Here is a 15,673-nt window from a genome sequence, read left to right as displayed (position 1 = left end):
GACTGTAAATACTGTATATATACAGAACTGTGAAAAAAATCATGTAAAGTTACTGAAGTGTATTCAAACTTTTGACTAGTAACATTACTATACTTGGGGAAAAAATACTGTATCCACTATGAACTGTATTTGTCTTAGAAACTTATGCAAACAAAGCTTTCTGTGGCACATCACGATATATTGGCTCAATCTCTCTTAATTGTCTTTCTGAAATATGTTTTGGTATTTAAAATACCAGGTTACTGACAGGTTTTGCTTCTGATTAACTAGCATATATGTGATATATACGACAAATGGTGAATGTGGTTCCAGCAATTTTAAGTTCTTACTCGTAGTCACTGATATTTGATTACTATCTGTTATACTTAACCTATTGTCAATTATACTCAACAATGGTCAATTTCAAGGGACGTTCAAAAAGTTTCTGCTTTATTGGAAACCGTGAAGGCGGGAGGAGTAGTAATTGGGCATTAAAAAGTTGGTATGATGCATCGCAAACGAAGGTGACTATGTAGAACAATTATGTGATTTTGTTTTTGAAATTCTTAATAGAGTTTAATAAAAAAAAAGTGTGTAAACTTTTTGAACATCCCTCGTACACATAACAGTTATAAAAAATGACTACTGAATCCGTCAATTTACTATTCAGAATTGAGTATTCCGAACAACCCTGTAACAATACACTAAACAAACCGACCTGTTTGTTGTTAACTGTTAATACTTTCTTAGAGTGCTTAGTATTTATTACAAGGCACCTGAAAGTCGATTTAACTAACATCTTTATTACACTCTGGCATAATTCGTACCCTAGCAGTAAAGTATGATATTATCTAATATTAATAAAACTTGCAACAAACTCACTGCCATCTTGCTTTCCAACTCAAACTCTGCCTTTTTTTTCTTTCCTCAGAAAGGTTTCACAAAGATTGATTATTCAAAGTCCACCATTCCTTCGAGCTCAGACAAAAGCAATGATGGGCGTAACGAAATTGACATCAGAGGGTGTTCCGTAACTGATGTTAGGGGCATTCCGTGATATTAAGGGTGTTCCGTGTCTGACGTCATAGGTATTGCAGGCTGCAGTAAGACCCTTCTCAGGTGCTTTGGCATTTCCATTAATCCGTTTACACCATGAGAGGAGGAGATGTTTGTGCTTTAGTTATCCTGAAAACAAGCTGACTTGGCTTTAGGTGCTACAAAGCTGAATGGACCTCAGCATATGTCTTAGTACTATTTATATGCAGATCGTTCAGAGTCCTCCTTTAATTTATTACAGCCAGCTTTTCTGTGCAGCCATCCCGGCATGACTGGCAGTTATGCCTGTCCAGAGTGGAAGAGCTGTTAGACTCTGCCACGTGTAATTTCACCATTTCTCTCATTACTGTTTACTGCTTCAGATTAAATCAACAATATCACATGAACAGTTCAAATTACTGCTGTTGTGGTTTGACTGTTAAAGTCACTCTGTAGTTTAGTTCAGTGCATAGTGTTTGTTGCCATTCTTTGAAGAAAGTTTCAGTGGTTTAGAAGGAAAGGGGGCCCTTATTAGCAACTCTATATGTTAACCAGCACATTTTTAACTCCCCACTGTAAAACAAAGCATAGCAGTCAAATTTGGTTAAAACACACTTTAATGTTTAACAGAAGTAGACCAGAAACATTTAGAAACAGTTTCTTTACTACTTGTTTATCATAAACAACAGATGATCTTGGTGGTTATTTCTTGTTATGTGTTTGATTCTTTAATACATACATTAAGTGTTTCTATTAACAAAAATCTGTTTTTTTTTCTCTTTTTTCCCCAGGCTGATTTTCCTAGCAGGGCACAAACTAATCCAAGTGAAGACACATCCCAGCCAACTCCCCCAACAAACAGACCGTTAAGCCCCCGACAGCGCCGTGCTCAGCAGCCTAGGAGACCAGCTTCCCCTGTATACCCACAAGGCCAGCACCAAGCTGACCGGACCAATCACCTTGGATCTGCCATTCTCATTGTCCTGCTCACTTTAGCCCTGGCAGCACTTATCTTCAGAAGGGTCTATCTAGCAAATGAGTACAAATTTGACTATGAACTGTGATCTTTGTTTACTTTGCCACGTACTGGACATACCTTGAACTACCAATGTGTACATATGCATATCTGATAATGTAGGCAGTTAGATTGGTTTTTTGGCCATTGATAAAAATAAATGTCATGTATTCAGGGAGTGCCTGCCATCTAAAGGTATGTCACTGGTGGTCAAAGTCTTGTCAAGAACCATGACATTTCTGCATTTTATAGACCCATTTTAAACCTCTCCAGTCAACACAGAATGTATTCAGTTTTGTCTCAGTGCTTCCCAACATATTATGTTATGGTATATATTAAAAGAATACAAATATAACTGCATTTTATATGTATGTTTACCCTCAAAAATATGCAGAGGTGCATCCATTGTCTACTGTTAAGTTTTCACATTCTGAATTTTCATTTCAAGTAAACAATCTTAACTAGAAAATGGAGACATCCTCAGTGAAGGGGTTAAACTGGAGCAGTGTCGCTGCAGTTATTTTGTTATCTGTGGAAAAATTTTATTATTATTCACATTTCTATCATTTTTGGTGTTATGGATTTGATCACCTGTAATGCATAATTATTTCAGTTCATTTCATTAAATGGAGGAAATGGCACTGCAGATATTTTTGTTATAGAAGAAGATGGTTGTTTTGTGACATTCCAGAAACTCCATGACAGAAGGGGCTATTTTGGGAAATTTCAGGTATTTATTTCCTGCACTAAACAAAAAAAATTCCATTTGAGAACTGAATCCTGAAAGTGGCTATTTTAAATGCAGCCATTTAATCCAGTTGAAATATTAGCAACATATTGGTGGTATGCTTTATATTTTACTTTTCTTAGAACAAAGTACATAATTGCAACAGCTTAGATTAAAAAGATATTTACCTCATTTGAATTTAATGCATTTTAAAAGCCATGACTTTAAATAGTGCCTGGAAGCATTATAGTTAACAAATCTTACCATTCCAGACTGACAGTTATGATTACTTCAATAACAAACACCCAGATTTTTATGTCAGTACTTTTACTTGAATGTTACATGAAATATTATACAGTAGCTTGGTTCAGTAATGTGGGATTCTTACATATGTAATATGTTCATTTCTGCATCTTGCTTGTTAATGAGGTGGGAGGCAAGTTGGATGGTGACCCTAAATTTGTTAAAGCTAGTGAAGGATCATGTGGGGTTACTTGGTTTCATCTTGTTTTGACTGAAGTTATAGCAGTTGCATGGAACAACGTTTATAATTAGGTACAATAAAATAATCTGTCCGCATGTATTCTTCATTCAACTTCTAATGAAAATGGCATGAGCAGTGAACAAACTTCAGCTCCATTAGGTAGGAATGAAAATGAACAGCGATGCACAGTGCAAATATGGAATGGATGAGTCAGATTTTAATATGTTACATTTGTTTTCAGATAAAATAAACCATGATACAGTTAAACCGTGTTATTTGGTTATTATTCTAAGTGAGCAGCACATTCTAGTAAATGCAGACCAGCTGTGCAGGTGGTGGGCAAACAATCCTTTTTTTGAGAATCTATGAAATCAAAGGCCCACTAGGGACTTGTTTAAAATGTTCCTCTGATTGGAGTGAAATGCAGCCCTAGCTTTATCAAGACTGAGGCTTGGAGAATTAAAGCCGTCTACTGTGTGTTATAGGGCCATACTAAGTGGAGGGGCAACAGTGGCTCAGGGTGCTAAGATACCTTGAAGTTTAGGGTTAGCACTCCAAACCTTTATGATCCAGGGGTGGTTCCTTTTCACAATGGATGCAACCAGCCTTTTGGTCAAAGGAGAAAAGAAAGTTGATGCTACAGCATGAGGAAAATTTGACAGATGAACTGTGATGTCCGTGATATTGTGTCAAGCAGTTATGATTTTCAGTAATCCCCATCATATCTGACCTGTCACAAGGCAGGAGGCCACCCACAGAATTGATGCTAAATTTGAATAAGTCACATTTCATGTTTTAGCAGGGCCCGTTGAAACCCTGAATTGAATTAAGCAGGACAGAAAATTTTGTTGTTTTATTATCACTTTGTTATCTGTGTACTTTTGTACATTTAAAAACATTTTTTTCACGAGAATTCTATTTTATTGGTTCATTTTTATTTTAAATTCATTTGACATATTTATGTTTATTTTTGTTTACGCAACACCATTTATAGACATTAATGACTGCAGTCATTGTATTGATGATGTCATGAAAGTGACACTATATGAACATGTTGGTTCACCGTCCCTTGGTTGATGCATATATTGACAAAGTCTTCTGCATTGCATTTAGTTTCTAAATCAAGTTGGTCCCAGTGATAGGTTTGTGCTTCAGGTTTTGATTTCTTTGTGACTCTGATTAACCTTTTGTTTTGATTTGTGTTCATTTCTGACCTCGCGGTTTTGAGTCCTTGCTTTGTCTGAGCTGGTCTCCACCATGATTAACCATCTCCTGATCAACCATTGCCTCACACTGAACCTTGGGCATGTCATTATTTTCTATAGTTATGTGATGTGCGGTGGGATTTTGGTTACTAATCATGTTTGTGTTGCCAGCCGGTGACTGTCTGTGTGGCATCTGCCTATTCTTTCTGTATTCCTGTTTTCTCCAGGTAGTTCAGGTTTACGTGAAGGTCCAAGGAATTAAAAATGAACAAACGAATTTTGGCGCAATCCTGCCTTGTCCCTGATCCTCTGGCACTCTAGCTGAATTTTTTTTTTTATGTCTTATATGATGGTGTACTCTTCTGTTGTTTTATATTTGTGAAACCATTGTAAACACTGGAGACCAACTGCCACAGAATGGACTTGGACACAACATGGGCCAAAAAGACAAATGGAACCCTGTGTTGGCAACTGCAGAGCACCTCCAAATACCATTGTGGTCAACAGGACTTGTTAACTTGGTGGTGTCACCCTGTCTCTGCAGATGTCCAGGAAGCTCTAAAGTCACCAGAGTGATGGGAGGCCAGCAGTATCTGTTGGACAATATGCAGAAAAGGTGCCCTTGAAACCATCACGTGGATGTGGCACCTTGAAAGAGAATGTGGAGGTGCAGCTTCTCCAAAGGCCCATGCGATGAATGGTTGGGTAGAGGCCCTAGAGGGGGTGTATAGGACACCCCAGGGATTTAAGAGCTGCCCCCTGCTGACGGTCTGAATCTAGAGAGGATGGTCGGGGACAAGAGGGAGAAAAATGTTTTGTTCAAGGTGGGAAATATTGTTAGCCAGCCCAACTAAGAGACATACACTGCATCTGGAAAGTATTCACAGCGCATCACTTTTTCCACATTTTGTTATGTTACAGCCTTATTCCAAAATGGATTACATTCATTTTTTTCCTCAGAATTCTACACACCACACCCCATAATGACAACGTGGAAAAAGTTTACTTGCGGTTTTTGCAAATTTATTAAAAATAAAAAAACTGAGAAATCCCATGTACATAAGTATTCACAGCCTTTGCTCAATACTTTGTCGATGCACCTTTGGCGGCAATTACAGCCTCAAGTCTTGTTGAATATGATGCCACAAGCTTGGCACACCTATCCTTGGCCAGTTTCGCCCATTCCTCTTTGCAGCACCTCTCAAGCTCCATCAGGTTGGATGGGAATCGTCGGTGCACAGCCATTTTAAGATCTCTCCAGAGATGTTCAATCGGATTCAAGTCTGGGCTGTCGCTGGGCCACTCAAGGACATTCACAGAGTTGTCCTGAAGCCACTCCTTTGATATCTTGGCTGTGTGCTTAGGGTCATTGTCCTGCTGAAAGATGAACCGTCGCCCCAGTCTGAGGTCAAGAGCGCTCTGGAGCAGGTTTTCATCCAGGATGTCTCTGTACATTGCTGCAGTCATCTTTCCCTTTATCCTGACTAGTCTCCCAGTCCCTGCCGCTGAAAAACATCCCCACAGCATGATGCTGACACCACCATGCTTCACTGTAGGGATGGCATTGGCCTGGTGATGAGCGGTGCCTGGTTTCCTCCAAACGTGACGCCTAGCATTCACACCAAAGAGTTCAATCTTTGTCTCATCAGACCAGAGAATTTTCTTTCTCATGGTCTGAGAGTCCTTCAGGTGCCTTTTGGCAAACTCCAGGCAGGCTGCCATGTGCCTTTTACTAAGGAGTGGCTTCCGTCTGGCCACTCTACCATACAGGCCTGATTGGTGGATTGCTGCAGAGATGGTTGTCCTTCTGGAAGGTTCTCCTCTCTCCACAGAGGACCTCTGGAGCTCTGACAGAGTGACCATCGGGTTCTTGGTCACCTCCCTGACTAAGGTCCTTCTCCCCTGATCGCTCAGTTTAGATGGCCGGCCAGCTCTAGGAAGAGTCCTGGTGGTATTGAACTTCTTCCACTTATGGATGATGGAGGCCACTGTGCTCATTGGGACCTTCAAAGCAGCAGAAATTTTTCTGTAACCTTCCCCAGATTTGTGCCTCAAGACAATCCTGTCTCGGAGGTCTACAGACAATTCCTTTGACTTCATGCTTGGTTTGTGCTCTGACATGAACTGTCAACTGTGGGACCTTATATAGACAGGTGTGTGCCTTTGCAAATCATGTCCATTCAACTGAATTTACCACAGGTGGACTTCAATTGAGCTGCAGAAACATCTCAAGGATTATCAGGGGAAACAGGATGCACCTGAGCTCAATTTTGAGCTTCACGGCAAAGGCTGTGAATACTTATGTACATGTGCTTTCTCAGTTTTTTTATTTTTAATAAATTTGCAAAAACCTCAAGTAAACTTTTTTCACATTGTCATTATGGGGTGTTGTGTGTAGAATTCTGAGGAAAAAAATGAATTTAATCCATTTTGGAATAAGGCTGTAACATAACAAAATGTGGAAAAAGTGATGTGCTGTGAATACTTTCCGGATGCACTGTAGCTTGTCTTTAAGTTACAAATTATAGTCTTTCATTGTTATTCTGAAAACCATACTTTGTAAAGTCACCAGCAAGATGGTGTGACATTAAGGAAGTCTGAATTAAGTGTATTGCTGGGTGAAGACATTATGGCTGTTTGGTATGGCTGCACCTGGTTGGATTTTGAATTTGAATATAGTTGAATCAAGTTAAGGTTTTTATTAATATTTTTTATGCTATTAAATCAGCCATTCATTTTGACACATGTCTAAATCTGAAGCCTATTCTGGCAGTACTGGGTATGAGGCTGGAACCAGCCCTGGTGGTGAAGCATCACTCTTGTGTCAGCTGCGAACACGTTTGGACAGGCGCGACCACTGGAGAGCTGTGCCCAGCTTAGGGTGTCCACACAGACTGTTCCTGTTTGGTGCTGCTAGGATAAAAAAAGCCAGCTATTGCGTTCTTCTCCAGAACAGCCTCAGTTCATGTAATAAGCCACAACGTCCTTGTGTCCATTACAGCACACACTCGTGCGGAACGGGCCGATTTAAAGTAGCCTGTCAAAATAACTGCTTTGCTGTGGGCTGGAGGGTGGCAAGCATGAAATCAGTTTGTGTCTCCTAATGTTTGTCGGCCTCAGTCACAGCCCTGACAAGTTTCCCTGCTTTCTTAAGTTTCCCTTTTCCCTGATACGGCTGCATGTTACTTATTTGTTATGTTGGTAAATGTAGTCGAGTGATGGACACAACAAAGACTGCAAATTTAAAACCAAGTCCTCTGATACAGAAGATGCACAGCTGAAGCTGTCAGACGAGCCGGTGCAAACAAAACTAACTGAGAATTTAAAATTGGGGTTTAAGAAAATGCATTGCTCTTGTGATTGTTGTCAAAAGTCCAAGAAGAACCAAAATAGAAAGACATGAAATACTGTATGCTGATTAATATTAAAATATAAAAATGAAATTACAAAATGTAATTAATTTTGAGAGTAATGTTTAATAAAATATTTAGAATGACTACGGAACATTATCTTTTAATCAAGCAGGTAGTGGTTTTCATGCTCCACACCCATGCAATTCTGTAGCTGCTTAATCCAGTTTAGAGTTACAGGGCTCTCGAGTCTGCCCAAGCCTGGAGTGTGCACCACGCAATCCCATAACATGGGGGACAGTTCAGAGCCACTGATTAACATACCTGCACATGTTTGGGGTGTGAGTTCATGCAGCAAGGAAACCATTTCTGAGCCAGTATGGTGCAGGTTAATAACTGGTTATTCACCACAGTGCCAATCTTCAAACTGAGATGCTCTGTGATGAGAGCCCACGACAATTCAGCCTTAACAGAATTTCAACAAAGGCAAAAAAGAAGAGTAGGAAATAAGTGTGAATAAGCAGAAATGTCTGCTGCTGCTTAGTAAATGCTTCTACATCTACCTCTAGTAACAACTTAAAACATGCAAATGAACACCCAAGTTTTTCAGTGTTTATTGAAACTTCAACTTTAAACTTAAGTTCTTATCGCAACCCTAGGGTGTCTAATTAACATTCATGCAGTGAACATATTATTTTGCCTAATGAGGTCTGATTTGATTAAAATAGTTTACAAGAAATTGTGCCTACAAGCCCTCAGAACTGAGAAAACATCTTTCAAATTAAAGACATTTTAATTTTAACCAATTTAAATATATTAATAGATGTAAAAAAACAGAGGAGGTTTCAAAATTGTCTTGATATGTGTGTCTATAAATATAAAGGAGTCAGTATTCAATATCAGTGTGTCACCTGGCTCTCTTTATTTAATAAGCTTTAATCTGCAATCTTTACTTCCATTTGGGAGCTGAGTGTCACCTCCACTGACTGGAAAACAGGACTTGTCGTCACTATCTTGGAGATAACATTGCTCTCAGTGCCAGGTAAGGTCCTTGCTAGGGTCATTCTCAATAGGATCTGTGCTCGCTTACCAGCGACTGGAGCAGTCTGGTTCTACGCCTAAGAAGTCTACCATTAACCACATCCTAACATTGAGGGTTCTCATTGAGCGCAAACACATATATCGGTTAGAGTTTCTTTCCAGCCTTTGTCGATTTTCATTAGGCCTCCAACTCAGTTGATCGAACTGTCCTGTGGGATATCCTGCGACTTCACAGGAACCTCCCAAAGGTGCTGGATGTCATTGCTGGCCTGTACACTGGTACTGTGAGTGCTGTGCCGAGTGGCATTTTTCCCAGTTGATACTGGGGTTCGTCATGGGTGTGTTTTTGCTCCTACTCTGTTCAGAGCTTGCATGGACTGGGTGTTAGGCAAGGTCATGGAGTCCAGCCTGTGTGGAGTATCTGTTGCTGATGAAAGATTCACGGATCTTGACTTTGCTGAAGATGCTGTGATCTTTGCAGAGTCAATGGAGGCTCTGATCGGAGAGACTGAGTGAGGAGTCTGAGTGTCTTGGCTTGCGAGTGTCCTGGATAAAAACCAAAATCCAGGCTTGTAATGACCTCTTGGGCACAGCCATCAGCAGTGTGTCTGTCTGCGGAGAGAGCGTCGACCTTGTTGAGAGGTTTACTTACCTTGGCATTGACATTCATGTCTCTGGTGACTCTTCCTGTGAAGTCAGTAGACAGATTGGGAGAGCATGAGGGGGGTGTGACACTCCTTTTTAATACATAGTCTTACTTTTTATTAATTATTCTTACTTGTATTACAATTATTAATGTTAATAAAGCTTTTAATGTTATTAAAAATTAGTGTTAAGATTTGACCTCTGGCTTGTTACCATTGTGGCCACCAGAGGACACACCGGCTCCACAAACCCGACACTAGCACACACCAGTCCAGCCACAGCACAGAACAAGTCACCAATAAACAACACAGTACAGCACTTTCTCTTCTCCTTTATCTTTCTCTCTTTCTCTCTCTGTCTTCTGCCTCCACCCCTCCGCCGGCTCTGGCCCCTCGAATGAAGTGTGGCGGCCCCTTTTATGCTACACCTGGGAGAACTCCAGGCAGCCCATCAGCATTATGTGGAAGTACTCTGTGTTGTGGTGGAAGCTCAAAGTAGGCCTCTGCAGCTCCCCCTGATAGCCCCCACGGAACCCATCAGGGCTGTGCCAAACTCCAACTCCCATGGAGCCCTATGGGAATCTGAGGCACCACTGCAACCCAGGGTCTGCCATCTAGCACTCCAGGGGAGGCAGTGCCCTGTGTACATCTGCTCCCCTGGTCCTTCCTTTACGGGAAAGGTCCCTGGTCGTCCATCACACTGTTGCTGTCATTACAGACCTGTGTGCTGACACATCTTTTGGACATGCTGCACACTTGAGAAATGTCACACAGGGAACACAAGGAAGCAAGCAGCTCATCCAAGGATGGAAAGGGCAAAGATCTGGAGTGAGGGTATAAGTACGGTATAAAGAACTCAGACCTGGCCTGACTACATATAATGAGAAATGCTTAATTGCTTTTATGAGTTTTATGAACTGTCACATCTAATGGAGAGTCACAGTGAGTTCAGGGGCTGTGACATTCTGGGTACTGTGAACAATTGGCTTACACTTCTTACTTCAGACACTGTTTTAATGCTGGATGGGTTTCATTAGACGTAGTGGGAAAGGCAGGAGGGAGACTGGAGATTTATGTGAATGAGAAATGGTACAAAAGGAAACACAGTACAATTAAAACTAAATGGGTGATCCAGACATTGAAATGTGGACTGAATCTGTCCACGTTACTGCCCTGGAAGGCAGGTTACATCATCCTGGTGAACACAGCAAAAGAAATTATTCACTCTGTACTAATATCTTAATGATGAATTATTCTGAATGTTGGTGACTTCAAACAAGGTAACAGATGTCTATCCACTTATGGACACTACAAGAGCTGAACCTGCTCTGTTCACATGTTAATGACTTTAAGTTTAAACCTTACCTTATCTTACTGCCGCCTACAACCCTGTATTTGACAGCAGCAGCTCTCAATTACCCAGTCTAGATTGTTCTTATGTGTACTATACTGTATATGTGCCTATATATAGATATATATATATATATATACATAAATATACATTTTTCAGCTTCTGTACAATTTTAATTCTTCTTTGGAACAAATAATCTATGCTGTATCAATTTGTGAAAAAGTATTTGTTGGGATCTTCCAGGAGAAAACACTGAGAAAGTTCTTAGATTCCACAAATCTTTAACAAAAAGGACTGAAGTTCCTAGTGAAGCACTGCGTGGTTTGTTGTACCAATATAATACCGTTCTGTAAGTTTAACATTGTATTATCACATGCTGACATTTGAGAACCACACTATGGCTGAACTGTGAACCTGCTGGAGTACCACGACCACTGGCCTCTTGAACCCTGGTCGCAGCCCTCTATAAACTTCCAGCCTCCAAACTTCTGGATGTTCAACAGCACCTGGACAAGACAACTGCCAGCCCTCCAAGATGAGACAGAGAATGAGCCCCCACCACACTGTTATTCAATGGGGGTCTCCTGGCAGAGCCTGTTATGAACTGTATGCTGAAGAATTCGTTAATACCAGATAAGTATAAAATTGCTTGTATTGTAATTGGTTCTTTTTATTGCTGTTTTGCCACCATTGTTACTTTGAGGCAGTACTTTAAAATGAAAGTAAAAGATGAATGTTGCATTAGCAGCTATGTATTTTATTACATGCTTGTTTGCCATCCTGGCAGAGACTGGTTAGACATACAAAGAAAACATTGCCTGTATTATGAGGCTCCTCCTACTACTACTATAAATGGAAAGTGCATTTCCCATAACTCAGGCAGGTGCATTTGTGCTGGACCCAGTCAGTGAAAGGCATCTCTAGACAGGGTGTCTCTACACATATCCGATATTAGTCAGCGTGCTCTGCAATTACTGATGTCCCATCCTGGGCTGGTTCCTTTACTGTACCCTCTTCTGCCAGGAATGGCTGTTTTTTTGGTTTTAAAAAATGGGTGAATAAGAATTAACATAAACAGTAAAAACTCCCAAACAAAAGAAAAAAGTGTATACAGAAATCCTATCATAAAATAATCCATCCATCCATCCATTTTCCAACCCGCTGAATCCGAACACAGGGTCACGGGGGTCTGCTGGAGCCAATCCCAGCCAACACAGGGCACAAGGCAGGAACCAATCCCGGGCAGGATGCCAACCCACCACAGGACACACACAAACACACCCACACACCAAGCACACACTAGGGACAATTTAGGATCACCAATGCACCTAACCTGCATGTCTTTGGACTGTGGGAGGAAACCGGAGCGCCCGGAGGAAACCCACACAGACATGGGGAGAACATGCAAACTCCACGCAGGGAGGACCCGGGAAGCGAACCCAGGTCCCCAGGTCTCCCAACTGCAAGGCAGCAGCGCTACCCACTGCACCACCCTCATACAATAATAAAAATCAAATCATTTTTTAAAATTTTGACTGTTTTATTATGTCTACTGAATGACCTTATTATCAGCAATACACTGAACCAAGCGCCTAATTTAATTTATGAGAGTGTCTAAATGCACACAGTGATAAGGCAACAAATTTAGCATTAATTAATAACAAGCTTGAGAAGTATAATGTATTCATACTGCTAATCGCATTTTACAATACAGCATGTAAAATCCATGCAGATGTGCCCAGGATGGGAATCAAACCAACCTGCATGAAACTATGGGGCAAGAGCAGAAAACCTGCACCAGTGTACCACCCACATTATCAGTGTAAAAGCAGTTCAGATAATCACAGAATATGCGTAAAGATGCCAAAGCCAAGTGATGCCGAATGTGGGCAGAAAATCCAATGTTATGTTGATAGTGGAAAATACAAACATTTAAAGTGCAATTGCAATCTGGCACCATTTTGCCAGGACATTGACGGTTTATGGCATTTTCTTCCCAACTGCTAATTTAATGACCATTCATTAATTAATTCTCTTGCTCTAATTGTTCTTGTATCTTTGGCACCTTATCGGTTAGTAGAGGACCACTGCCTGGAGGCATTACCAAGAGCTGAATGAGCAGAGCAGTTGTTCAGATTCCTTTTGAATTGTACAAATGGCTTTTCCCAGAGGTCAAAGGACAATTTTTGCTAACCTGTACCAAACAGACAACCCAATGTGGGGCGAAGACAAGAGGGCACTACTCACCAAAACGGTGGTAGCAGGCAACAATACCATGTGATCTATCTTAATAAAATCAAGCCCGCTTTCAAATCAGGGTCCCAGATGGCTGCAATGGACAGTGGGTACAAAGCAGGAATCGGGACTGGATAGGATGCCAGTACATAACAGGACCCCCTCATCTAATACACCTAACAAACTCTTTAGAGACGTGGGCATGAGAAGAACGCACCGAGTATATGGTTTCCTAAATTCAAAGGCTATTTCTACTTCTTACACATGAATATTTACAGATATAAAAAGGAAGCCATTATCAAAATATACTCAGCAGCTCAATCTCAAGAAAGGCTCATGAAAATTTTTATGAAGGAGGTGTCATTTAAATATCTTATAAGGAACACAGCTGTGTGCACAACATAAGTCTAGAAATGCAATTTTGTATTATATATTTATATATATATATATATATAATTCTTTATGAACTTTACTTTTATCACAAGGGCGGCACGGTGGTGCAGTGGTAGCGCTGATGCCTCGCAGTAAGAAGACCTGGGTTCGCTTGTTATGCATGGAGTTTGCATGTTCTCCCCGTGTCTGCGTGGGTTTCCTCCGGGCGCTCCGGTTTCCTCCCACAGTCCAAAGACATGCAGGTTAGGTGCATTGGTGATCCTAAATTGTCCCTAGTGTGTGCTTGGTGTGTGGGTGTGTGTGTGCCCTGTGGTGGGCTGGCGCCCTGCCTGGGGTTTGTTTCCTGCCTTGCGCCCTGTGTTGGCTGGGATTGGCTCCAGCAGATCCCCGTGACCTTGTAGTTAGGATATAGCGGGTTGGATAATGACTGACTGACTGACTTTTATCACACCGTAACTATGTATCCAGGAGTCCTATACCAAAGTTGCTAAAGCTGGAGCTAAACACACACACGTTACTCATATTGGAAAGTGCTGTGCCCTATGCACCTACGCCTGTAACAGTAATACAGAATCCTGTACGTCTTAAGTTATATTTATTTATTCTTTTGCTGATTTTAAGCACGGAGGCATGGTGGCGCAGTGGGTAGCGCTGCTGCCTTGCAGTTGGGGGACCTGGGTTCGCTTCCCAGGTCCTCCCTGCGTAGAGTTTACATGTTCTCCCCGTGTCTGCGTGGGTTTCCTCCCACAGTCCAAAGACATGCAGGTTAGGTGGATTGGCGATCCTAAATTGGCCCTAGTGTGTGCTTGGTGTGTTTGTGTGTGTCCTGCGGTGGGTTGGCACCCTGCCCGGGATTGGTTCCTGCCTTGTGCCCTGTGTTGGCTGGGATTGGCTCCAGCAGACCCTGTGTTTGGATATAGCGGGTTGGAAAATGGATGGATGGATTTAAGCAGATTGCAGCTATGTGACTAATTGATTGAGTCCATCTGTTTGTGATATACACTTTTCTCAGAAGTGGAACTATGACTAATTTTTTTGTCATCTGCAGTGACCATTTAAGCATTTAATAAACCCTTCTTTATCTTGAATGTGGGCTGGCATGTGAAACAGATTTTTTGAGACATTAAAATCAAAGTCAGAAAACACATTAGTAACTCAAAGTTTATCTTTGACAATAATTTTGAATAATAAAAATTTCTGTAGGTAGATACATAGAACACATTCCTATCTATCTATCTATCTATCTATCTATCTATCTATCTATCTATCTATCTATCTATCTATCTATCTATCTATCTATCTATCTATCTATCTATCTATCTATCTATCTATCTAGTAATGACAACAGATAAATATAAAATGTATTTAGAACCATCAAAGGAGCATTATTTTTGCATTGCTGTGTCTTACAACAATTTTTTACTAATATCTATTTTCAAAACACTTTCAAATCTGAGAACACTGTCACATTCCAAAACATGGTGTTATTCTCCCCACAGGTAGGAGAAGAGTCCAGCCACCTCAGGGTCTTGTTCAAAACTGAAGGCTGACGTGACTGTGAGACTGACCAATAAATCACTGCAGTTCTGCAAATGTTGTACTAGAGTAGAGTGATTAGCACTGTAGCAAAATCCATAAAATAAATTAAATAAACGATACAGTTTTTGAGCAAACAGCTATAATACAATAAACAGGTACAACTATGATTTTAAACAGGGAAATTTACATTCAAGCAAAGTTTTAACTGTCAATTTCAATTCATTGTTTTAATGTGCAAGACTATTTGATTAATAATTGTATTGTTGTAAACACATAACGGCACACAATTATAAATGTGCATAAAGTTAGAATATTTGCATAAGGAATGCCTCTTGGCAGCAATGCTGTAAATCGTTCTTGATGACCCCCACACATTTGCACAGTGGGAAACAAAAACTTAAAGATCTTTAGCAAAGTAAGTGTTCTGTGTGTGCTGAAGGATTTTTTGAGGTTATGCATGCTGATTGATTGTGGGCTGTTTTCGATAAACTGACAAAGCTATTGCCAGTTTAACCTATTCTCCACCAGACAACATGATGTGCTTTCATGAATTATTTCATTAATTATATAATAATTATTGCCTTATAGTAATAGTCAGTCATTTTCCAACCCACTATATCCTAACACAGGGTCATGGGAGTCTGCTGGAGCCAATCCCAGCCAACACAGGGCGCA

The 15,673-nt window shown here is 40.7% G+C and overlaps 1 protein-coding gene across 2 annotated transcripts in view; it reads left to right on the top strand.

The window, feature by feature from the left end:
• The window catches only part of ube2j1 (ubiquitin-conjugating enzyme E2, J1), a 67,943-nt gene extending 64,436 nt beyond the window's left edge, over positions 1–3,507 (top strand). For both annotated transcript variants that reach the window (XM_051924810.1, XM_028797541.2), the window contains one exon: positions 1,806–3,507. In XM_051924810.1, coding sequence (XP_051780770.1) covers positions 1,806–2,078 — 273 coding nt within the window. In that variant the 3' untranslated portion in view covers positions 2,079–3,507. The remainder of the gene's footprint in view (positions 1–1,805) is intronic.
• The last annotated feature ends 12,166 nt before the right edge of the window (positions 3,508–15,673 follow it).

The sequence above is a fragment of the Erpetoichthys calabaricus genome, chromosome 3 (assembly GCF_900747795.2).
Source record: "Erpetoichthys calabaricus chromosome 3, fErpCal1.3, whole genome shotgun sequence".
In the NCBI taxonomy this organism is placed as follows: Eukaryota; Metazoa; Chordata; class Cladistia; order Polypteriformes; family Polypteridae; genus Erpetoichthys; species Erpetoichthys calabaricus.
Note: the sequence above shows the minus strand (reverse complement) of the source record. Positions and strands in the feature narration are given on the sequence as shown.